The sequence below is a fragment of the Leuciscus leuciscus genome (assembly GCF_965113295.1).
Source record: "Leuciscus leuciscus genome assembly, chromosome: 7".
Taxonomy (NCBI): domain Eukaryota; kingdom Metazoa; phylum Chordata; class Actinopteri; order Cypriniformes; family Leuciscidae; genus Leuciscus; species Leuciscus leuciscus.
The window spans coordinates 39,443,186-39,468,701 of NC_138731.1; the positions used below are offsets into that span (position 1 = coordinate 39,443,186).

Here is a 25,516-nt window from a genome sequence, read left to right on the forward strand (position 1 = left end):
ACTTGGCATTATAAATAAACATCGACTGTCCTTGAATGAAAAGCAGAAGCTCAGACTTCTGCCTTGAATTATCCTTTTGGGCTTCTTGGAAGAGTGAATACTTGGGGTCAGAAAATGATGACTATTATCATTGTTGAGTCTAGAGCACAGTTGCTATGTGGCTTTCCTCCACAAGGAGAGAGATGCCAGCGAGGTCCTATGAGGTGCACGAAAACCGTGCTCAAGTTGCCAGGAGGATGAAATAAAGGTTTACCAAACTTAGTGTTTATCCCAGTAATTTAGGGCAGAGAAAGCTTTTCAAGACCCAAGCTGCCTTCTTCCCTCTGCAGTTCCTCTGTGCTCAGCTCCACGAGGCTTTATCCCTGATCAACCCCATTCTGCAGGAACCGGACTGATCCTCTCCTTTCCACATTCCCTTTTCATATCCGCTACTCAATGCAATAACTGTCAAATGGCCAAACAATGACCCCATGTAAGTTCTATCATTTTCCAGGCTTGAGACAAACAGTCCTCATAATTGGCCCTTTTAATGTAGACCACAAAAACAGATTTGGAACGGAAGAACAAGCATGTCAAATCATTTTAATGGAAGATTATTTTCCTCAAGCCCATTTCCAAATGGTCTAACTGTCGAGCGATAGCAAATTGCTCGTGTTATTCTCGTGATTATCTCCAACAGTGTTTTCCTTTGTTCTAACTCCTTTTAATCTTGCTCGTTTCAGGCGGATAAAAGTCCGAGCAGACTTGTGCGAGACGAGCACGAGGAGAGGCAACACGACGCGGATGACCGAGAGAATATTTCGGTGTTAGTTGCCAGAGCGGCTGTTGTGGTTTTTTGGAAGCGTGATTTATTGCTGGAGCGAAAGTAGTAATTAATGATGAGGATGGAGGTGAGGAAGAGGGCAGGAAGTAGACTCTTCTTTGAAGGCCGTGTAGGTAATATTCCCGATCGATGCACGCATGTTCTGTTGTGATTCTCGTTATGAGAATGCAGTTCAGACAAAAATGTACTGGGAATGTGCAAAACTGCTTGAACAACAAGGCAACTAATCAGTCTGAAAGGGATAGTTCACTCAAAAAGGAAAATTGTGATCGTTTACTCAATTGCTCACCCTCATTTTATATAATTATATAAGACTTTGTTTAAAGGGGAACTATGCAGGGTTTTTTTTTAGCTTAATTTACCTTAACTGAAGTCATTGGAATGGTTATATGACTTTTTTCAGGTTGAATGGTGGCCGTCTCGCTTCCCTCTAGCGCCTGTGAGCGGAAAAAACACCCTTGCAACTTTGGGCCTCAGCGTCAGGAAGTATCGCGTGAGATCAGGTCTCGCGATGTAACGAATTGCTTTACGGCACTGCACACATACATTTATGTGCTAGCCTTCTGTGTATCATACATACCTCAGTGGACATGGCTCTGGGCGTTCGCCGGCTTCTTTGAAAACAAATGCACATGACCAGAGGGAGAAGATGGGAGGGGGGAGAGTCGCCAACGAGTTTTGACGACAGTGTTGTCAAATATCTATTCCGAAGCTGTAGGGGGAGCTCTATAGAGAAATTACCAAAACTCAGGCATGAAAACTCCTCACCTTTCGGCGAAATTCGCCGTTTTAAAACCAAAATGGGTCACCTGCGTGATTTGTGCAGATCCGATGAGAAAATATTTATGGGGTGGGAGGTGGGGTCGTGGCCAGCATTTTCCCGCTATATCTCTATAGTTACCATAAACTTAGCAGCTTTAAAAAACCAATCATCATTCCTAATGCAGAAACCTGACAGCCAATCCGAGTCAGAGTAGGGCAGAATTGTTTTCAAAGTCTTTAACACCGCGAGTCTGATGACACACTGCCGAACAAAGAACCGCAAGTCGGAAAGCAAGCCTGAGGTAAGTTAGCTTACAATGTTAACTGTCCTGTCCGATACAGACAGCGATGTTGTCAATGTCATCATTTTTAATTTTGACATAGAAGAGGGCGGGATAATATCGCTAGCGGGCGCGGGCGCCGTGAGCGCTGAGCGAGCAGGGACGAGTAGTGAGTTGTCATCGAAAGAGGAAAGGAGATGGCATGTCAATTGATGCAACAGCAGCTAAATAAGTGGATGGTGAAAGGCTACAGGTAGGATTTTGTTTTGTGTGACGTCCAGGCATGTAGGCTAATGCCATCGGGACTACCGGGAGATTCCCGGTGGACCGAAGTGCTTTTTGGGCCGATACATCTCATACTTTTTTGTTTCGTTTTTTGTCTTAACGGCCCATAAAACTCGTACATCGGCGGCCCATTCGTTTTGTTTTGCTTAATTGGTGGCGCTGGGTTAGTGCGTAATTAGTGTGTAATACATTGGTCAATAAAAAGTCAGCGTTAGTTTTTTTTTTTTCTGACACCCCATGAAACACGTAGATCAGCGGCCCATTGGTTCTTTTCTTGATTGACACTGGGCTAGCCCAATCACACCTTTAATGTGAAGTATAGAAATATACTCTTTCAAGTCTCTTGAAAGTTTCCTTTATTTTTCAGTGCATTTGTTTTACAATATATGGCTATTACTGGATAAATATTATAACTATTATTATGTAGTAGTAATGTAGACAGACACTGTAACTAAAATAATTTTTCTTTGTTTAATTTACAGCAGATTGATGAATTTAACATTAAAAAGCACTATATATATATATATATATATATATATAAGTTGATTGGATTGGATTTTTTGCTGCCGCATCCTTCTCACCTTTTTTACCCCTGACCTGTTTTCATGCCTGAAAACTGCATAGCGCCGCTCTAAGGGGCTGAACGATTTGGGCCCTGTCCCAAATGGCACACTTCATGTGCACTTTCGGTCTTGTGGACTTACAATGGCTGCCGCGTGCGCGTGTCCGTTAAGTCCGTGAGACCGCAGGGTGTCCCATTTGACATTATTAGATCTCAGAAGGGTGCTCACGAGCGCCCCCATGTGGTCGATTTGCGCCCTTGATGCGCACTTTTGCCGAGCCCGCGCTGATGCGGACTCCACAGCAAACTTCTTCCCGACAGTCAAAGCGGCATTACGTCACGAAAGTGCGGACTCAGAGGAAGACCACGAGTGCTTAGGGTTCCATTTGGGACAGTGCCTTAGTGGGGGAAAAAATCGAATTGCAATATTTCTGTTAAAAATTGAATGGGCCCCAAAAAATCTTATTGGGATTACATGCCAATATCACTAGAATAATTTTTTTTATTATGTTTACTATTAAATATCTTGATTTATTTTATTTTGGCAGGGCGCCCTTACAGCTATTGCTTTGTTGGCAGCAGGTTTATAAAAGCTTCTCATTGCAAAACACGTTATAAGCAACGCAATCTCAGATGCAGAGATGTTTGTGTTAAGCAGCGTTTACTAATAATCCAGATTCGGAAAACATTACCAGATTCTGTGTAACAGTGCCGTGCTTCACTCTGAAATGCACAGCGTATATATGTTCATTTAATTAAATCACAGCCATATGGTATTTATGTATTTTTCAGAAACATGCCGTTTTTTTTTTTTTTTGTTCTTTGCAAGTGGAGCTTGTTTTTGATTTGGCAAACTTTAGCATCGTAATTAAAGCATGCTTATTGAAGTGCTGCTTCTAAAGATGTTACGACGAATTTAAAACTAATTTGAAGCTTGTGGACCTCGCTAATAAGCTAGCTGGTTGTTGAATCACTAGTTAACGATTGACACATGCAAAACATGTTTGCAAACACTCAACCTGCCCAGAGTGCTGAAATTTGTCCTTGTACCAACCTATTGGGCATTATCGATTAATATGCTGGCCGTGGTTTCACACTAGTTTTCATTCAGGTCTCTGTGACAGTGTGAAAACACCCTGCAGATGCCCTGTCCTCCAGTGTCCTTTTCCTTCCATTCAACCTAGACATAAGAGCATCTCTCCTGACCTCGTAATATGATTGGAAGTGTAATATACTCAAGATCAAATTAAGTCAGAGCCTGTTTTAGTTGGCCAAGGCGAGCATCTGCGGCGCACCAGGTGACTTGAGGACTATTCGGGCAAGATTAGTTGTCAAAATGAAATTAAAAGTGCGTCTGCGATTTAAGGTATAGTGATTTGTACGAGATTGAGTTATCTGTAGCAGATGGGATTCCAGCAGTACTTGATTTTATTTAAAAACTCAGAAATTTGTCTTTGAAACACACATTTATTCTTAGTCTGTCTTTAGCTTCTACACTGTAAAAATGAATACGCTATATCTACTCAATAAAATTGTGGCAACAGATTACAAGCAATATTATTAATTAAATTTAGCAAATTTAAATTGAATCAAATTCAAATTAATCAATTAATCAAATTCATTCCTTAAAAGTTCACCATTTAAAATGAGTAAAATTTACCAAAATTGTTTTTAACAAAAATATCTGAATAACAGACAGATGTCAAAGATGAATTAAAGGTATAGCGGAGGATGTTTTACTTCCTGGTGGGTAACCTATACTATTGGTCCTCCTAATTGTCAATCATTCTGGTGAATCAATCAAACTTTTCAAAAAGTGGAGAGGGCGGGTCTTATCTAAAATTTGGAAAGATCCTCCGCTATACCTTTAAGAAATCTTTATTTTGTATTAGCAACATTGAAGACACCTGATGTTAACAAGCAGAATCACTGAAGGAGAAAACCGTAATTAAGTCACCATTATGGTGATTAGTGTTTGTTTTAGTTGGGCTCCTGACCCTTAAATCATTGACTTTAGATTTTGTTTGGTTGCTGTACCTGAGTTATAACAGCCAGATGAACAGAGAGAAAAAGTGATCTGATGGTGTTGGTTATGTTTCAACCAATAATTATTTATTATCATTATAATCATTATTTCACAATCATTTGACCTGAATCTCTGAACTCATATAGAACCCAGTTTCTGAATTAGGTTTACTTGATAAATTATATGCATATTATATTAAATAAATATAACATGAAATTGTATATTTTTCATTGGATATACACTACTGTTCAAAAGTTAGTTTTCTTTAAAAATGTTTTAGAAAAATAAATATTGCTACAATTAAAAATCATTTTAATTTGATTTTCCTGTGAGGAGGGCAAAGCTGAATTTTCAGCATCATTACTGCAGCGTTTAGTGTCACATGATCAAAAATCATTCTAATATGCTGATTTTGGATGGGGATACCAGTAGTATTTTATTTTAAAACCAGAAAGTTGTCTTTTGAAACACAACTTTTCCAGTGGATTTCATCTTTAACGCATTCATAAAAGAGTAAAACATTCTTTTAGCCTGCTTGTGTGCACTTGTGGTTTGGGACACGTCTGAAATGGCATCGTTTTTTTGTGTTTAATAAACGTCAACTCCCACACACGGAGCTAATAACAGAACAGCAACAGCTCATTAAAGCGCAGTGCCATTTACACTTCAGTTTTTTTTCCTCCCTCTACATGCTGTACCATATGCTAATATTTTAGTCAATTCTCATTCTGGAACGGCTAACCATAAACACTCTATATCAGTGTGAAATGGAGTCGTAATAGGCAAACGATGACTTGAAGGTGCAGTGAGAGCTGAACTTTTGTAAAGGACCTGAGGGGAAACTGCCGCTTTGACAGAATGAACTGGTAGTGCTCGGAAGTGCTTTGCTTGTGCTTGTCCCTGTTGTGTGGTGTGTTTGGATCCTGCATGGAATAAGAGGCGCTCTGGGAAGCACTTGTGCTGAGTGAGCCGGTCTCAGCATCCAAACCTGATGATTTCTTCATTCTGCTCTCTGACCATGCAGGATCCTGGAGCTTCTATTGGCCGTTCTTTCTCTCATCTCTTTGTTCTTCCTCTTTTTTTCTTCCTCTTTTGGTGCATCTTGTTTCACTGAGCTCGGCACGGTTTACTGTAGTAAAATCAGTTCAGATGCACATCTTGATGTATTTTTGTTTGGAACATGGGTGTGTTGCCCTTCCATTTTTCTTGCTTTTCTCCTTCCTTTTTTCTTTCCTTTCATCTATCCTTTTACCTTAAATTTTTTTACCTTTTGCTTTGCCTTTTTTCTCATTTCCTTGCCATTTTATTTTTTCCTTTCATTTCCTTTTACCTCTTTCTTTTGCCTCTTCCTTTTGCCTTTCATTTTATCTTTCCTATTGCATTTCCTCTTTCATTTCCTTACCCTTTTCCTTTTGCCTTTCTTTCCTTTCCTTCCCCCCCCATCTTATTACGTTCAATTTTGCATGTCTTTTCTCTCTCCCTTTTCTTTTGCCCTTTATATGTTCTTTCCTTTCCATTTTATTTCCTTACCCTTTCCTTTTTTATTTCCTCTTTAATTTTCTTTCTCTTTCATTTTAGTCCGTTTACTTTTTACTTTACTTTCTTTCCGTTTTCCATTTCCTCTTTCATTTGTCTTTTCCTTTCTTTCCTCAACTTTGATCTTTTCTTCTACTTTTTCCTTTTCTATTTTCACTTCCCTATTCTTTTCTTTTTTCTTTTAATTTCACCTGTTCTTTTTCATTTTCTTTTCTTCTCCCCTATTTTTCCTTTTTCTATTCTGTTCTCTACCATTTCTCCTCTCCTCTCCCCTTCTCCTCCACTTTACTTTCCCTTTTCCTTTTTGCTAATTACACTTTTTCTTTTTCTTCTCCCCTATTTTCATTTTTTTCTTCTGTTCTTTCATTTACATCTTTTCTTTTTCCATTCTTTTAAAAATCTTTTCTTATTCGCCTCTCCTCTCCTTTTCTCCCTGTCCTGCAGACATGCTTGACGCACTGATGGCTCAGTATTCTCACGTCTGCTTGGGTCTGTGTTTGGCTCCTGCTGGAGTAAATTGCAGTGCGGTTGTCGAGAGCAGAACTGGAGGCTTTGGCCTCTGAGCTCCCCAATAAAAGGATCAGACAGCTCTGCACTACACCACACTTCTTAAAGTATTACAGGTCGTGCAGGCCTGAGGCACCGGTGACCAGTACACAAGAGGAACGTGACCTCATGTCAAATAATGGCCTTATTTGCTATGAGCCGTCTGATATTCTGTGATGAACAGAGAGGCACATAGAATATTAGATTACATTATATCAGGGATTCCTACCTGTGTTTTTGTAGCTTCAGGGAGTTGTGATCTCTCAAACACATGTATTATAAAAAAGCACACATCGTCCAGCTCTTAACAATTGATATGCTTGTATTGATAACTCAAGAGTTATATCTATTCTACACACTAAAAAATGCTTGGTTGTTTTAACTCAAATTTGGGTGAAACAACCCAGCATTTTTTAGTGTACAGCTTTCTGCTCACTCTGTTTGACTTTTCGTACAATTTAAACATTTTACAGTTTGCTGGTTTTGTGAAGTGGATGTTTATTAATTTCAGTCATTGCTTTTTATGAACTTATGTTTGATTGAATTGCCAGTTCTGTTGATGAATAATGATTTTAGTTTCTATATGACTTTTTAGCTTTTATAAAATATTATTTCTTATTATAAAATTGTATGAAATCCTATTATGTGTATTATATTTTCATTTTATGACATGCTCTAGCATGTTGGGTCAGTAAGATGATTACTATATTTTTGAAAGAAGTCTTTGATGCTCACCTAGTCTGCATTTATTTGATCAAAAATACAGTAAAAATGGTAATATTGTGAAATATATCAACAATTTTCTGTTTTAATATATTTTTAAATGTCATCTATTTTTGTGATGGCAAATTTTTCGTTACTCTAGTCGTCAGAGTCACATGAGCCTTCAGAAATGATCCTATTAGGCTGATGTGGTGCTCAAGAAACATTTATCATTATTTATCAATGTTGAAAACCATTGCATGTGCTGCTTTTGAATATTAATGTCGAATTGATGCATTTTTTTCTAGATTCTTTGATGAATATAACATTCAAAAGTCAAGTAAAAACAGCATTTATTTAAAATGGAAGTTTTCTTTAGTTATCTTCTTTATTTCACTTTCGATCAAATTTAATGCATAATTGCTGGATAAAATTAACCATAAAAAAAAAATTCTCCTGACCCCAAACTTGTGACAGGTCGTGTAATGTTTTATATTTAATAAGTAAGCTTTCACATGGCTTCAGAAGACTTGTAATACAGTAATCTAATCATATGGACCACTTTTAATGTGTGTTTTTAAATTTTTATTGTCTAATATTAAATGGAAAAAAGAAACCTGGATATTCTTCAAAAACTCACATTGTTCAGTGGAAAACATCATATGGATTTGAAAAAAAGACATACAGGCGAGTCAATACTGACAACAAAAGATGGTTTCACCAAACATCGATTCGCAAAATCAGTCACCCGGAATCAGATCTACATGTCCCATGTGTTTAAGGCATGTACACTTACCCCTAGGACTCAGCTCTGACTCCACATTTCTTCTCAACCAATGTCCTTCTGTAACATTTAAGAATGTTCCTCACGTTTGCCAGAGTTTAATCAATACAAAAGCTATTTCCATGCCATACATTTTTCCTCTCACGCCTGCCGTTTTCAGTTCTCGTGTGACTTGCCGGTAGATCGCTCATTCATCCTGGGGCTGCTCGGGGATGTGGGAGCTTTTTGCAAGTTCAGCGGAGTGGGAATTTCACAGTAGTGCTTGAGAGAGAAAAAACACACAGGAGATGAATGATGCCCTGTGCTCCCTGAGGGAAGATATCCTATGTATTAATGAGTGTGAGTGTCTGTCTCTCAGGCAGGAGGTACTAATGACCTGTCTCAGCTGATCATCAGTGCCGAAGTCTCGTCTTTGTCTTGATCTTTATTGGAATTCAACACATAACAAAGATCTTTTCTTCGTAACCAAGTGGAAAAAATCAATTTCAGCAGTCTATGTTTTATAATCAAGTTTGCTATGTCCTTTAGTGGGCAAATTGAATTTAATGAAATGTCAGGGTGGTCAGCCGAAATCCACATGACGCTGTAATACGACAATAGTCTGGGGTGTTTGGGTAAATAATACCGTCCTGTGTATTACAATCATGGACTTGCATAGGCTTTTTAATATCTTATAATTCAGATCATAAACAGGCTTGAGTTGAAATGGATCCAAGGGAAGGAGGAGGCAGTTATGAGATGCAAACCCGTTTCTGAGAAAAGCAGAATGGCAGCTTTGTTCTCAAATTCCTCCTCCAAGAAACAACTGGCATTTGTGCTGTGCGTCTGCGGTGAGGAATATGTCTGCGTGTGATTTATTGTGTGATATTTGAAATCGTAGTCAACATATCGGCCCTGTTGCACAGTCTAGAAGATGGTTCAGCGCTATCTGATCGGAGTGGTGGTGTCAGATGTTGTTGTGTTAGGGGTGCGAGTGGATGAAAGGTTTTTGAGTTTTGTTTTTAATATGAGGAAAAGGCTTCAACCTTTGGTTTGTGGCAAAGACAGAATATGCTTTGATTAGGGGTCAATATGTCAGATATCCAAATAATACTTTGATAATTGGATGATTAATGGAATTCTGAAGACTCTTGGTCTTTCTTTTCCAATGAATGGGGAATCGAAGCCTTTAAGCTTCAAAACAAAGGATGCAAAAGCATCATGAAAGTAGTCCAAATGACTCATTCATAATATTCAAAGTCATCTAAAGTCGTATGATAACTTTGTGTGAAACTGAAAGTTTCAGACTGAAAGTCATTATTCACTGAAAATCTGCAGTGAGTGGAATTAATCATTTTGTGACCAAGTTCAGTGAATTAATTGAAAAGATTTGATGCAAAATAATTGATTTATTCACAAATCAGACTTCACTGTTTATCTCATTTCATCTTTCATGAATGCTTCAATAACAGCTGGAGCGGAAGTCAATATTTAGGGTGAGAAACGACTTCAATGGTCGATTTCTTCATGAATCACAGACCATGTTTTTGATACTTTTGTGGTGTTTTTTTTACTTGTCTTTTGATGCTTAAAGGCTTCTGTACATTTTCATTGTAATTGCATTAAAACAGTCTTCAAAATTTCTCCATTTGGGTTCCACAGGAGCAAGTAACTAATGGGGGTTTGTAAATGACAGAAGGGTGAGTAAATGGCGACAGATTTATCACTTTTGGTTGAACTATTCCTTTTAAAATCCAATATTATTTCCTGTAGTGTCGAGACCTGACTGTCCTCTTCAATTGTAATCTGAGCACATTACACTTAGCGTACCTTGTCTTTTAACACGAGCAGAGTAACCTCTCGTAATAGTCTCTCATTATTTTCTCTTACTGAGGTGAAACCAGAACGTGTTTCCATTTCACAGGAGCTCCGTTTGTCATTGAGGGCCATTGAGAATCTACCCACAATGCCTTGTGGCCCATCAGTGGGTGCCGCTGGGGCTCCAAATTACCTTGTCACAGCTGCTGCTGTTCTGCATGGATGACCCCACGGAAAGGCTCTGACTGAATTGATTAGAGCCTCGAGCTGAAGTGATGATGTGTTTAAAGAGAGATGATAGAAAGTGTCATCATAATGGATTATGCTGCCAATCCATTGGTGATGCCTTGAATGTAAAATATGAACACTGAATATTGATTTTCGGGAGTAGCAAAGCATGTCGCTTGTTTCTCTGAATTTGAGGTTCATGACTGAATCACTTTGTGAAGTCGGGTGTAAGTACTGTAGGCCTATATGGACTATATTAAGTAAATCAAGAGAAGTTCCTGTGGGTCTGGCTAATTCAATGCTAAATCCATCTGATTAATTAAAAGTGAGCCAATATTAAAATTCTGAATTCCTCTACCTAGCATTGCAATTCAACTTCTTGTGGGTGTGATCAATTCAAAATCAAAATTATGATTTAAAAGTGTAGCAATTCTTAAATCCTGACTGCTTCAAGCCCTGAACATATCCTCGATGATATTATAGCATGAATGAATCCCTGGTATACCCAGAGTTCTCTGGTTATACTCTTATGCAGTTTTGTTACGTAACATTATCCCGTTGGCTCTGCAGCAGTTTTTTCAAAGCGTTTGTGAGTTGGTACTGAAAACTAGAATTAAAATAAAGTGCTCCTTGCCTTCTGACATCTCAATGAGATTGTAAATATTTCAGAGAGTCTCAGAGAGCAAGAGAGGCATGTAATGAAAGAGTTGTGTTGAACATGAATATGGGACTTTATATATTTAATGACAGCTCGAGGGTGCAGGAGAACAGCGACATGCTATTTCTCTGCAGTGCCGACTACGTTGAAAACCCGAGCACTCTCACAAAAAATAAACAACCCTGTAGAAAATAACTGTTGGCACAGTGCAAACACAACCAGGCTTTCTAGTTTCATATTTGTGTGCTGTAGTATGATCACCTGCTCCCTCTAAAGATCATCTGAAGGTTGTTTGATTGTGGCGATGGTCTCTATATGCTAATGACTGATCTGATTTAGCCCGCGTCCTCTGAAGCCATTTACCACCTCCAGCTCCTTTTTATTTTCCTTCCTCAGGGCTTTTTGTGTCACTGAATTGCAGGTGGGGTTAATGAGGTTTTCCCTGAACACAGTTCCTGTGTAATGATATACAGCAGATTGGATGAACCCTTTGTGGTTATCAGTCTTTCTGTCAGGCGAACATTTGCATGGGTTTGGCTTCTGTGTGTCTGGCTTGCTGCGTCTGGGGGTGTTGTAGATGGCCAGATGTTGTGTAGTGTTGGGATAGAGACAGAATAGAGCGCAGCCTGGCTGTTGATATTGGATTGAGGAAAGCTTGTCTTGTCGCTCTGAGCTTAAGACCAAATCAGATGGGACGGAGAACAAGGTCTCATACCATAAACACAGACATGCCCCTTCCCCCATGATGCTATTCAGGAATTACAAGCAGCCTTTACTTCCATGTTCAGCGGAAATGGCTGTGTTTGCTTCAGAGTGTGCCCACTGATTGAAGAGATGAATGCTGGGCAGACTGGCAGCCAGCTTTAAACTCTACGCCCTCCTGTACAGATTGCACTCATCACTGTTCAGTGTTTTCCTTCCTGTTTCTCTTTAACTCATGCAACAACCTTGTATAAACTAGTTTACTTTATTTTGGTCCATAGATTTAAGGTCAAAACCTGTTTTCTGTTTTGATCAGGTAGATGCTGATTGAGAGAAAATCTCTTAAGCAGTGTCTCCCAACCCTAATACCTGAGTGCTATCAACACTGTATGTCTCCTTCAAACACACCTGATTCAACTCATCTGTTCAATGGTAGACTCCAAGACCTGAAATAAGTCTGTCAGATAAGGGAGACATCCAAAATGTGTATTGTTGGTGGTACTCCCAAGACTCCTGTGATGAGAGAACTGTATTTCTGTATTTTCAGGTCTTTTCATATAAAGTTTGAATACGGTTATCTTCTAGAGATGCTGGTATTTTATGGGCATTTTTTCTCCCTCTGCTCAATAACTCCTCTTACACTAGGGATAGTTCACCTGAACACACACAAAATATCTCTCATCATGTACTTACCCTTATGTCGTTCCAAAAATGAATGACTAAAATACCAAAAATATTTGTTTCATCTGTTTTTGTCCATATTATGAAAGTCATTCAAATCCAAAACCTTTGAAAAAAGGTAGTTTGGAATGAATCTCAAACTTTGTACTGTATATTTAACATTGAACTGTGTTTCACTCTCAAATCATATTAAAACATCAATCAACACATGCATGCACAGACTAAGGGACTGTTTACACAACACTGTTTTCAACTAAAAACGTAAATCTTTTTGGCCGTTCATTAACACAACAATGGCGTTTTGGTTGACAAAAAATGCAAACTTTTTAAAACTGGTTTAAATATGCATGTTTTTTAAAACGGTCTCCATATAAACAACAAAAACGTATTTCTCTGAAGGCTATGACATTATGCACATGAGTATTACTTGTTCAGTCTATAGTGTTTCATCGCCATCTAATGGCCTGGCAGCAGAATACAGCATTTTTGGACATTTTCGCGGATCCGTGTTAATGGGGATCGTTTTGACAATGGTGTCATCTGTAAGCGGAAAACTCACAGGAAAAACTTCTACGTTTTAAGCATCGCTGTTGTGTAAACGTACCCTAAATAAAATGTGGTAACAAACTTCATAGGTCAATTAGTGTCAAATCTCACTGGTTCTCGCACATCATGTGACATTTGAGGTTCCTTTCACCATATTTGAATATAGTGTGTGTGCGCGCTTTGCTTTAAGGTTTTGATTTGAGAGTGAGAAAAGACTCAATATTTTCATCACACAAAGTATCAGTTCTTTTTTGGAGCTTGAAAGTTTTGAACTCTGTCGACTTTCATAATTTGGACCAAAACTTCTGGAACATTATTCAACAAGTCATGTTCTGCAGAAGAAAGAGAGTCATACAGTTTAGAAACGACAAGAAGGGTGAGTAAATTATGACAGTGTTTGATTTTTGGCTGGTTCAAAGGCCTGTTCAAACCCACCTCAGTTCCCCCTTGAGCAAAGTGTGAGATCCCTCTTACTCTTTCAATCTCTCTTTTAGACACTTCTGGCCTACTTAAACACAACTGCTGTAACACAAGCTGGGGCACCTCAGGAGATCCTGCGTGGGAAAAAGCTCGAGGGCATTGTTCTGCTTCTCCGACAAGAGTGGTGAACAGTGTTGTGAAAGATCTTATCCTCATAGGTGTAACTGGTCTGGATTGTCACAGGTTGGTGCTGGACCTTGGTTATCACTGGGGTTCGGTTTCTGCCATAGAGCAAAACTCCTAGCTCAATAGAAACAGGTTTAGTCTCATTGGCGAATTTACAGAACGGGCTTTGTTGGGGTGTTTGTGTGTGAGGTGGTGGTGGTGGTGGGGGGTTACGATACTTCCCTCGTTTGTCCTGGTCTGGAAGACTGCGTCACCCGTCGTTTTGTCATAGCACAAGGCCACCCTCTGAGACTTAGGAAAAGTTGAACTATAGCTACACTACAATGCTCTGCTCAAAGCATATATGCCAGATCACCCTCTTATTTTTAAGGGTCTTCCACTGAGTTTTCTCGCTCCCTGAAGGCCTAATCAGTGCCCAGGTGGCAAAGTTGGGTACCCGCCCTTGGCCTCAGAACTGCAGATGTCACCCGGTGGGTTCCATGAGCCCCAGCTGTGCTGGCCAGCTGGTTTCTGCACACTATCCTTGCTTCTCCCTGAAGACATGACCCAAATAGCAAGCCCCAGAGAATTCTGAAACACACCGCAAACAAACAACCCCAATCTGTCAAGTGCAAGTAAAGTGTGGAGGCGCAAGTATGGTTCTGGATTTTTAGGTTTCAGGTAGATTAAACATGGTCAAGTAGATAAAACATGGCCTTACCCATCATTCCACACTGTGACCTGTTCCTCTACTTTGCTCTAGTTGTCGTAACCCCCATTCTGGGGGTCCTATGGGAGTTGACAGTGTTGTTTCAGGCAGTGCGATCTACATTTGAGATTGTCTCAACTTCTAAGTTGGAACCAGGGAATGTTGCTTTCCAAAGGAAAAACAGAAGAGCATTATTATCATGCCCAGTCCTGCAACAGACAGTCAGACCTGGACTATTGCAACGCCTTGCCAAGAACACACAGTGACCATCGATGGTACTCAATCCAAAGTCGTCGTCTGTTTTTCTTTGGGGTTTTTTCAGCTTTTTTTTCAACTAGACCAGAACATCTTATCCTACTTTGGAGCCAGGGAGTCTGCAACAGTGTTGTTGTGTTAGACCACTTGCACTTAGACTTGTGTTAATGACTCTTACTAATGGGCCAAAGCTTCCAATCTCTTGTGGTGTAACTGGAGAATAGTTAGAGAAGGTCATACGTCTGTAAATGATATCGGTTTTCTCCTCTACTTGTTAGCGCACAGCAAGCAATACCCTGCAAGTTTACGACGTCCCTTGATACCTGTACTTTCAACACAGGAGCCAATATTGTTTATATTACAGAGGAGTTAGTTTACAAGGTACACTTTGACCAAATGTTTACACATCTCTGATATATATGTTTGTGCCTTGCTTGTGTATGCAGCGTTGACTGAAGGGAAATAGTAAAACCAGGCTACAGAGGATATTAGCCAGGCATCTTTAAATAAATTTAATATCCTACTGACTTGGCTGTCGGAAGTTCACACTCAGGGCAGCAGCAGTAATTTTCCCCTCGTGTCTTTTTCACTGTCTAATGGCTTTATATTTCCTGCCCGCTCTGCCAGCGTAACTACTGGGAGCAGGAGCGGGGGGGAAACAGTGTGGCAGTGCACTGCAGCAGAGATGGGCACACAAGCTTCTGCTCGCTCTACGTCATCTTCATGAGAATCTACAGACTTGAGTCCCTGTGGGAAAATAGCCTCTCTGCATCTCCCGCCCTCTCATTCTCTATCACTCTCTCTTTCTCTGGTCATTCTTCATCCTAGCAGGATCTGTCGCCCTGAGGAAGGCCTCTGAGTCTGGTGATGACTGACAGCAAGAATGCCTCTGTTCTTCTTTGCGTTCCATGTGCACTCTTCTGTAGCATCTTCTGGACAGCCGCCGCCTCCATGTAATCTCTGGTACACACAGTAGGAGTTTCCTTCTGTAGGTTTCAGTGAGTCTGAGTGCTTGTGCCCCCTTTAGGAAGAAGGTGGTAGTGCCTCTGAGGTCAACTTAAAGGCCCACTGAAGTGCCTTGAAACGTGCAGCGTTGTTCAATGTGTTGATGTAATTTCCACTGAAACAGGAAGACGGCGGAACATATCGAGCAGCTCCTTCCCTTTTTTAAAATAGCCAATAGCGTTTAGTTTATATCACAGCTCGGCCAGAGCCGTTGAGCTCGGCAAAGCCGCGTATGACAGCCACAGTGTAATAGATTCCCCTTTTAAGATGTAATAATGAAACTGTTACTAAAGCAAAACAGTGAACATAATCATGCTGAGGATGTGTAGTTTGAAAAGTGTGTAATTTATCTAAGTGCGTGGCATTGGTGTTATCTTTTCTACTTGTCAGTGCTTTTTATAATGCCAAATCTGTCTAACAGTTTCTCCTTCTAATCTACTCCTTATGTCTTTAAAATATAGAATTATGTGTATAATTCAAATAGGTTGGAGTCCGATATGCTCTGTGGTCTCACTGACTCTCACATATGATCCGCTCTGTCGTGTCTCTGGACCGGAGGTGGTTTCCGTGACACTAACGCGAAACCAGACTTCATTCGCCGAAATAGAAAGCATATTTACACTGTCTTGAATCCCTTTCCCCTATTTAGTGCATTATGTGCCATTCACCATATAGAAAATAGTAATTGTGTGAACAAGTGACAGATTTCAGCCGCAGATTTAGCGTCTATTTATAGTGTATGGGGGTGGGATGCTTCAGATACTAGAGAGCATTTGATTGGACAGAAAATCTATTGAGAAGTTGGAGTGCAGAGTGATGTCATCAAAATCGTTGATCCATATTGGCAGCAGTTTTGAATGCTTATATCTTCTTAATATGGATCTTGTCATTGTTTTGGAGCACACTAGCTTATAGATAACAGGAAGGCTAAGATTCATAATAAAAGGCAAACAACTTAAAGTTTGATTTCATGGGGACTTTAAGATGCAGTGAAATAATAATAATATTAATAATAATAATAATGATGATGATGATGATGCTTAGAATTATAGTTATTAGTATTTATATTTCCTTATTTTATGTCTTGTTTTTATTTTATTTTACATTTTGAAATTTTAGACCGCTTGTGTTGTTTCATTGTTACACCTACTGTTTATTTCCTCTCTAACTGTACAGGACCTCAGCAGTAGAGAGAATCACTCACTGTAATTAGTTTTAAAAATAGACTCTTTTATTATCTTTTATTATTCAAAAGCGATCGTTAAACGTTAGATTAACCCTAGTACTAACATATATGAAACTGTGGGTTGCAAACCGTACGGTTCTTGTTTTATGGGAACCGATTCAACCCTGTCTGTTTTCTCACCTAAGCTGTCTGTTGTTGGCAGGGGTTCCTCATTCCTTTATCTGTATTTTTTTTTTCTCTCCTCTCCTCTCTGTTATGTCTGGAGGTGTGATTTATGTATTCTTTTATTGAATTCCTTTGCGTTGTTTAAACTGAATATGGCAGTGGTATTAAGCGTTTTTCTCAGTTTACTTGGCAGCTTTAAAACCGGCCTCATCTGGTCTGCTTTGATCTTGAGGCATTCGAATGCTGTTCAAGACATGGCAAACGTGTGTGATTTATGAAACCTCTTAGCATATGCGATACTCTACAATGAAGAAGGCTTGTAATTGGCTGAGATGTTTTACCTGCTCTGCTGGTTGCTAAAATTGCATGTGCCAAAAATGTAATTTAGAGCTTTGTTAAATGGAAAGTTTCTTCTTTTTTTGTGAACTATTCCCGTAAACCTTAACAAGAAGAAAAGTGAGTGCACAGGACAGTTAGAGCTCGTTATCGCCTCTTTTCTTAGACCACTTAAAAAATGCGAGGGTTGACAGAGGAGTAATTTTATCGTTGTAATGAAGTGTATCTGCAATTAGCCTTTTGTCCTCTACAGCTGAAGTTCAGGCTCTCGGATCCAAACATGCGTGACTCCCTCATCCCAGTTAGCCTGACTGAGAGCCTGTCGTCTAAATGTCTGTGCTGGTTAAAGATCCCCCACTGAACATGTTAGCTGTGGTCACACAATGCTCTTAAATGCAGATTGCTGTGCATTGCATGGCTGCTATCTGGCTTATTTGCTCTGCGGTAGAAACTTTTCATCTCATTTGATGCTGTGACCCCCCTAATTGTGAGGGACCCTCTGGCATTTCCAGCCCTAAAGCTGTTGTTCAACCATCAAAATGTATTTATTATAATGGAAATGAATCTGACCCTGAAGAAACTGGCTGAGGAGATGCTCGGACAGTTTTGGAGAGCACATTATGCCATTGTTTTAGGCGTTGTTACCACTGGCTGGCTGGAATGTTCCTCTGTCTTTTAGATATTCACACTGGCTTAGTGTATATAAGCGGTTTCTGGGTTTATTTTAACAGCTTGATGAGTTTGATTTGATATTCTCTGTAATGTAGTTGAAGCTTGTTGGGAGAAAACCATTTTGGGAGATGCAGGAACCAGCAAGAAAAGGGCAACAGCGCCCCCTTGTGACCCAAACACTCTTCTCATGCAGCAGAAAACTATTTTATATTAAATGATTTGTTTGTTTTATGGATTAAAATATTGTTTTTGGATTATACATTTAGCAGATGCTTCTATCCAAAGTGGCTTTGCTTGTGCCAGTTGAGCTACAAGAATTACAATTGATCTGACTACTTTGAATATGTGACCCTGGATCACAAAACCAGTCATAAGTCGCACGGGTTTATTTGTGGCAATAGCCAACAATACATTGTGTGGGTCAAAATTATAAATTTTTATTTTATGCCAAAAATCATTCGGATATTAAGTAAAGATCATGTTCCATTAAGATATTTTGTAAATGTCCTACCGTAAATATATAAAACATTTATTTTTGTGAGTGAATGCAGCACAATCGCCAACATAAATGAACAACTTTAAAGGGGATTTTCTCAATGTTTAGATTTTTTTGCACCCTCAGATTCCAGATTTTCAATAGTTGTATCTCGGACAAATCCTATCCTAACAAACCATTCATCAATGGAAAGATTATTTATTCAGCTCCCAGATTGATATATAAATCTCAATTTAAGAAAGTGTACCCGTAGGACTGTTTTTGTGGTTCAGGGTCACATATTAGAATGATTATGCAAATTTAACATTTTTTTTATTTATTTTTTATGTAATATAGATATAGAATTCCTAGAAAATGAACTTATGAATTTGTAAGAAGACCTTAAATGACAGTACTTTTAACACATCTCAGACATTTTACTTGGAAAGAACATGCAAGACTGCAACTGACCTCAGAAAGTTCAAGGCTGACTTTTCATGTGTACTTTCCCGCTGGTGTCCCAGTGGCCCTGCCCGCTCTCTTTGGTGTTTGACGATAGCTTCAGAAAGATGCTGAGTGCTTCTCTTCAAGTCTGTGCTGAACTCAGCTGGCCATAAGTGAGAGATGTGATTTATATGCCTCACGGCTCACTTTCTGAATCTGAGCTGTCCTAGAAAAAGTGTGTATGCAAGAAATGGATTGAGGGGCGCCCTCAGACTCTTACTCCTGTGTATCAGCGTTTACCCGAGAGAACAACCCACATGTCATTCCAAACCTAGATCACTTCCTTCTGTGGAATACAAATAGAAATGTAAATGATGAAAGTAAATGCTGACTAGGAATTATAAAAATGTAAACATATTTCAAGACTGAAGCCGGATGAAAGCTTTGTGTAAGGAACAGACTAAAATATGTTGATTCAATTGTTATAAAATTGAGAAATATGATCCTTTTATGGTACTTTTATGCTTTATCGTGGAGATTTTAGGAGACCTTGATTCTCTTTTAGTGTCAAAGTGTTTTTCTCAGGATACTCATGTCAGTGAGTCTATACAATTATTAATTTAGCAAATGCTTCTATCAAAAGCGTCTCTACTTTACTTTTCTAGCGCCACTTGAGCCACAATAATTACAATTTGTCTAGCATTTTTTTTTTTATTATTCTTTTGAATGTTAGAATGATTAGGCAAACATTTTTGTGTATATGATGTACAATAGATGTGCAGTTTATCGAAAGCATGCTTGCGCAATCAAATGTGATGCAATCCAGGTACTGTATTAGTGGCTATTTCCTCCTTTTTACTTGTTTTTTTTCATTTGGACATTTATTTGTCTGGTATTCATTTTTTATGATGACAGGTTCAGGAAGTAATTCGTTGGACTGATTCAGACTCACAAATCTTTCTGGCCGATTCTTTGCAAGAACCACGTCCCTTTCTGCGTAAGCTAGCGCCGAAGAAGATATTTTGACTTTCATTGTATGACCAAAAAAACTAAATGAGGCAGAGCACATGATGCATGCAGTCACTGAAGAAAGGTGAAGTAGAAAGATACTGTATTATTTATTGTATTTTGTGTGAGTTTTTCTCTGCAATACCCTCAGATACCCTGCAAACTCAGTTAAATATACATGTTGTGCTGTGCCACTGTAGAATCAGCACTGATGCAGCATCGCTGAGTGAACACGAGAGGCTGTCCGGGTGAAAGAAACGGGCTGGAGGCTGTCAGGGTTAAAGAAACGTCCTGCAGGGAGACGGACGGGTTTGGCTGGCCACTGTTTTTATTGGGCTGCTGTTTTATTTTTCCTCTATAAAGCGTCCGGCTGCTGCTTTTGCTCTGCTGGTCTTTCTAGTGATGCAAGCAGTCATTTAAGGACCTCGATGGATGAAAGCTCCTTCCTTTTAGCGTTCCTGCTTGCAAATTTGACTGGCTATTATTGTGAGATTATTATCACCCTTCTTTCTTTTCCTTTCCTCATTTCGCATCTCCGTTCTGATTCCAGGTCGTTCCTCCCATTGCTCGGCCAGGCCTTTGGATCGAGGGACTGTTATTTTTCCTCTTCTACTTTTATGAGGGACATTTACAGCTGAGGTCATATTGTTCTCGTGCTCGCGACACGTCACCTGATGCGTTTAGCACAGCCCGTTAGGTCATGTTTTTGCGGCGTTCACCTGCAGGTGAAAGTTTTCGGACTCTCCGTAACTTGGAAAGTTGATGACGTGAAGGGATTGCAACTATATCTGCAGTAGCTGGAGATTGCATCTAAACGCTACTGGCAGTGTGTGAGTAGATAATGTGTCTGTGAAGTGGTGTGGAATATCGCTTTACACAAAGGTAGAAACTTATGGTTGTGGTTTATATGAAAGTGCATCGTTATACTGGCATTTGGTATTAAAATCTATATTTCTGTTTTCTTTCTTGTCTATGCAGGCTAGGTGATCAAGCAGGAGTGCTGCTCTGACAGCGAGTGGAAACCCAGGTGTGTATCTTCTGATTTCCTCTAGTCTAATCTAGTATAATAAATCTGGCAAATTTTGGTTCTTGACCAAAGCAACAATGTGCTGCACTTCAGTGGCGTTTAGGCAGTGTTCATGCACTGATGCACATATTCAGTCTGTTTAGCAATTACTGACTTTTATGTTATATGCAATCATTCTGTAATCTATGATTTTGAAATAAGTCACTTATGCTGACCCAAGTCAGCATGAGATCAGAAATACAGTAAATAAACAGTAGCATTGTGAAATATTATTACAATGTAAAAACTCTTTTTCTATTGTAATATATTTTCAAATGTAATTAAATCTGTGAGGCAAAGCAAAATCTTCAGCATCATTACTCCAGTTTTCCGTGTCACATGATCCTTCAGAAAATCCTTATGATATGCTAATTTGGTGCTCAATAAACATTTGTTATCAGTGTGGAAAACAGTTGTGATGCTTAATATTTTTGTGACATTTTTTGATGAACCCATTTAAAAAGAAAATCATTTATTTGAAATAGAAATATTTTGTAGCATTATAAATGACTTTACTGACACTTTTGGGTAATATAATCGTTTTTTTTTTTTCGTTTTTTTTTTACGGTAGTGTAAGTGTAGGGAAAGTAGTTGTATTTTTTTGATAGTATAGTGGTTCAGTATTGAATATTGAAATGCCTTGTTTTTTTTTTCAACTGATGGAGTGTGTTGCCAAGGTCAAAAGTTTCAGTGAGGTAAATGTTGCTTGCTTGTGTGTATTCACACTCAGTCATTGCATTCTTGGATGTCTTTGAGGTAATGCTGTAGTTCCACCTAATACCGTTAGAGGGTGCTGGAGATCTCCTTCACACCTAGTGACATCTTCATTCACACATTCTGCTTCTGTGTTCAGTTGTGGCAACCTGCTAATTTACTGGATGCATTATACCAGTCTACAGAGCAGCGACCATCTTGCTTTTGATACACAGAATGAACCATTTTGTTTGTACTGCATATGAGGTTGTGCAACCATTACCAACATTTTGCATCAAAATGTCTAAATATACATTTTTGTTGGGTGGTCTGAGTGATGCTCAAGGACATCAGTAAAGATGTTAAGCTGTAGTTTTCTAGGCCAAGTTTCTAGGCTCATGAGAATAGTTGTGGATCTCGGGTCTGGGCTGTTTATAGATGTAGTCTGAAATATCATTGGATGTGGTAGTCTACTAAAATCTAGATTATTTATTTATTTATTTTGATAAGTTGTGCCTGAATGTGTGTGTGGTTTTCTCATTGGGTGTTTTCTGTGTAGTAATATTACTGGATGAGGTGCAGTGGTTTGCTTTGGCCTCATGATGGCGTTAGAGTAACTTCCAGATCAGAAACTAAACATGAGCTGATGTGGAGCAAGTGAGCAGATCTAGACTGCTTATTGATTAAAGATTTATTTAATTGCACTGAACAGCTGTTGCATTTAATATTCTAAGGATCATTCTAAGGGTTTAAAGCTGAACTTCTATTTGGCCAGTGGCTTTGGAAATGTTGGATATTTGACTCCATTTTCACAGATTCCCTGTTGCCCAACATCAAATATCAGCTCTGAGCTTCTTCAGAAGTCACAGGGATGTGTGTGTTTTGTATAAAGTATTAGACGTATGGGGGAGAAAACCCCAGCTTAAACGCTGCTGAAAGTGAGTGAGATTATAATAAGTCTGTGATGTTTTCTTTTACCATCTTAAAAATATCTATAAAAAATGAGAACACATTCTGTGTGAACAACCCTTTAGACTATAACTTTACCACCATCGTTCCAGCTTGCTGTCTATGGTGATTTTAAGAGGAAAAAATAGGCTCATATAGTCAAATTAAAAAGAAAAAATATTTCAGCTAAACTTTTAGTTTAAAGTTGCACTTTGTGTCTTTTGGCCTTTTTGCGGTTAAAAAATAAAACCATGCATTTCGTGTAAGAATATTGTTTTGGTTGTGCTTTATTTGTGTGGATAAATATGACGCTTCACAATAGATAATGCTTTACAATGAACTAGAGAGCTACATATGGTAATTTATCTGTTAAAAAAAGAGTACTAAATGCTATCTCTGCATCGCCTTTATAACATTTCAAATCCCTCAGTTCTCGGCATCTCCGAAAAGCCAAGCCGATGTTGATTCTTGTTTTATTACGAGTTCGTGTTCTCTTTTTGCCAGCGGACTCTCCTCTGTTCAGCTCGTTTTTAAAAACGAGTGATTCTTCGGTGGTTCAAAATTTGCCAAGTTTTGTCAACCTTTTTCTCTCATGACAACTAACCTATGCCACTCCCACACCATACATGCGTCAAAGTAGCCATTTTTTTATTCGTTTTTAATTCCATGGCAGGTCATACTGCAGCAGAACATGGACTAAAATGCGAAATAAAAGCAGTTTCATCATATATAACCTAGTAGAAGTCTTAGTGAATGGATGTCAGAGGAGTAAACGTGTTTTTTGAACTTGCCAGTACCTGGACAGGCGAGAGCAGACTGCTCTTGCCTCAGGGAAAATAGCAGGATACGTGAAAGAGAAGGGAAGTGAGAAAACAAAATCTCCAGCGGTCTCTGTTTACTCAGTCTAACCTTGCAAAGCTCTACTAGTGTCCTCTCCACCGAGCTCCCTGCTTCTCTCTCTCCTCTCACCAAGTACCAAAAGGAGAGGAGGGGGAGGAGAGCACGCGTGTGTTTGTGTGTGTGGTAGAGCTGAAAGTGTGGAGCGAGGGAAGGGGGCTGGCGGCGCACACCTTCACTGAGTGGCTCAGAAACACAGAACAGGACAGTGCAGTCAGGTATCTATCCCGTCCTCCGTGTCGAGCGTCAGGGTCAGGCGGCCATGGCCCTGTTTGTGGACTCTGCGCACTGCATGGGGGCCTACTACTGCCTCATCAGGACCCGGTTCAAGCGGAGACGCAAGAAGCGGTCCGAGCGGAAAGGTCAGAACGCTTTCTTTAACAGGCCTGACGGAGATCCGAGGACGGGTTTTCCACTAAACTTGATCGTACGCAGTGCTTTTCTTCAGTGCGTGTGATTTGCATTTCTAGACAGACATACAGTAGTTGACTTTAGAGAAGTTGACGTGTACTGCGGTCTTGAAGATTGTAAATAATGTTTTTTTTCGAAGATTATTGGAGTATGTTTTATAAGAAAACACTAGTTCAGGTTTCTACTTCCAAATTTGCTGTTTCTTTGTAATTTTGGGGGAAATTTACTGGCAGTTTCTGAGTAAAAATCGATTTAACACCAAATTTAGTCTACTGTGAACTACTGTGAACTACTGTCAAACTGTAATTCTGTCATTTTTATCCATCATGACCTCATATTAATTGAGTGAGTATGTGTAATATTGTTAGCTTTTTTTATCTGTCACACTGCAGGATCATTTGAAATTAACTAGTGAATGTAAAAAGGCACTTTTTATCATTCTGTCTGGTCAAATCTAAAGCTCGTATCACAGTTTTATGATATTCTGGATAATACAGCTGTGTAAAAATTATGACCTTTTTTTAGACCTTTGCTAAAAATTATGAAAATTTAGTAAATAAGTTGTTTAGAAATATCAGGCTGTCTGCAGGTTCTTTCCAATAATCTTATATGTATAATCAAGTCTTAAATGTTGTTTTTGCCAGTATCTAAAGTTGGTTCAGCAGTTTGTTTTTAAAATACATTTTCCATGAACTAAATTAGTGTAGCACTAAAGTGGAAAATCATGCTTGTTTTTTACTCTATTTTAGTTCTCACATTAACATATTTATGATGTATTTTTGTTTATATTTTTGTAAGTTATGAATATTGATGTGGTCATTACAGTTCATCTGAGAAAAATCTACGGTTTTTTTTTTTAAGCCAACAATTTGTGTATCAAAGGTATAAATAAACATGATGAGGATCTTTAAAGTCCTTAAATCTTATTATTTTTATTTATTTAATGTTTATTTGACAGGGACAAACGCATAGAACATTGCTTTATAAAGAATAAATAAGGTACTTACATAAGGTCTTACATTTCATTCCCTTAAATATGCAGATACCCTGAAGATTATGATATATTTCATATTTAGGCTAGGCTCACATTTCTTTAGTGGTTTGTATGTGGTTTGGAGATTTATGCATGATTCAGTTTCTTGTTGCAGGAATTCTTTATTTTGGGAGTGTTTAATGAATGATTTACATTTCTGTGGTTAGTTTAGGTGGAAGGATGAAGTGAGATGTTGTTCTCGCTGAAATTGTTGTAGTCTGCCGTGGAATGAGCAACTTGTGTGTCTAATGTATCACCATGGTGATGAGCCACAAACAGAAAAAACTAAGATCGCTTGCAAGCATGCAGAACTTTGAATTATATATATATATGGCCTAAATTATATATTTTTATGGAAAATTCTGCAGTGATGGTCCCTGCTATCTGACTGATATTTTGAGATCCTGAGATGTCGCACTTGTCTCTTAGACAGCTGTCAAGAGCAAAAATGAAGGCACTCTCTCCCTGTCAGTCATGTCATATGAGGGTGGTATTTTAGAGAGGAGTGGTCTAAGTAGGGAAACATCGCTTTCAGCAACTGGAACTGTTTTACTTGCTTTCTTTTTTTTTTCTTTCTTTTTTTTATGTAATTTTATGGGTCCTTTTGAAATGTTAACTTATAATTTCGTTTTGGTAGGTGTGAAATCTTATTTAAAATGGGAACATTATTTTAAAGGCTGTTTTTTTTTTTTTTTTTTTGCTCAGTCAT

The 25,516-nt window shown here is 38.8% G+C and overlaps 1 protein-coding gene across 3 annotated transcripts in view; it reads left to right on the plus strand.

Annotated features, from left to right (window-relative positions):
- adarb1b (adenosine deaminase RNA specific B1b) overlaps nucleotides 1-25,516 on the plus strand; it is a 165,427-nt gene that overhangs the window by 82,911 nt on the left and 57,000 nt on the right. For 2 of the 3 annotated variants that reach the window (XM_082174686.1, XM_082174687.1), the window contains exon 3: nucleotides 20,738-20,786. Coding sequence is in view for 1 of the 3 variants with exons in the window: in XM_082174688.1 (XP_082030814.1) it covers nucleotides 23,626-23,725 (100 nt within the window). In the remaining 2 variants the exon portion in view is untranslated. Of the gene's footprint in view, nucleotides 1-20,737; nucleotides 20,787-21,435; nucleotides 23,726-25,516 lie in introns of those variants that run through there. The other variant, XM_082174688.1, reaches the window with a different exon arrangement.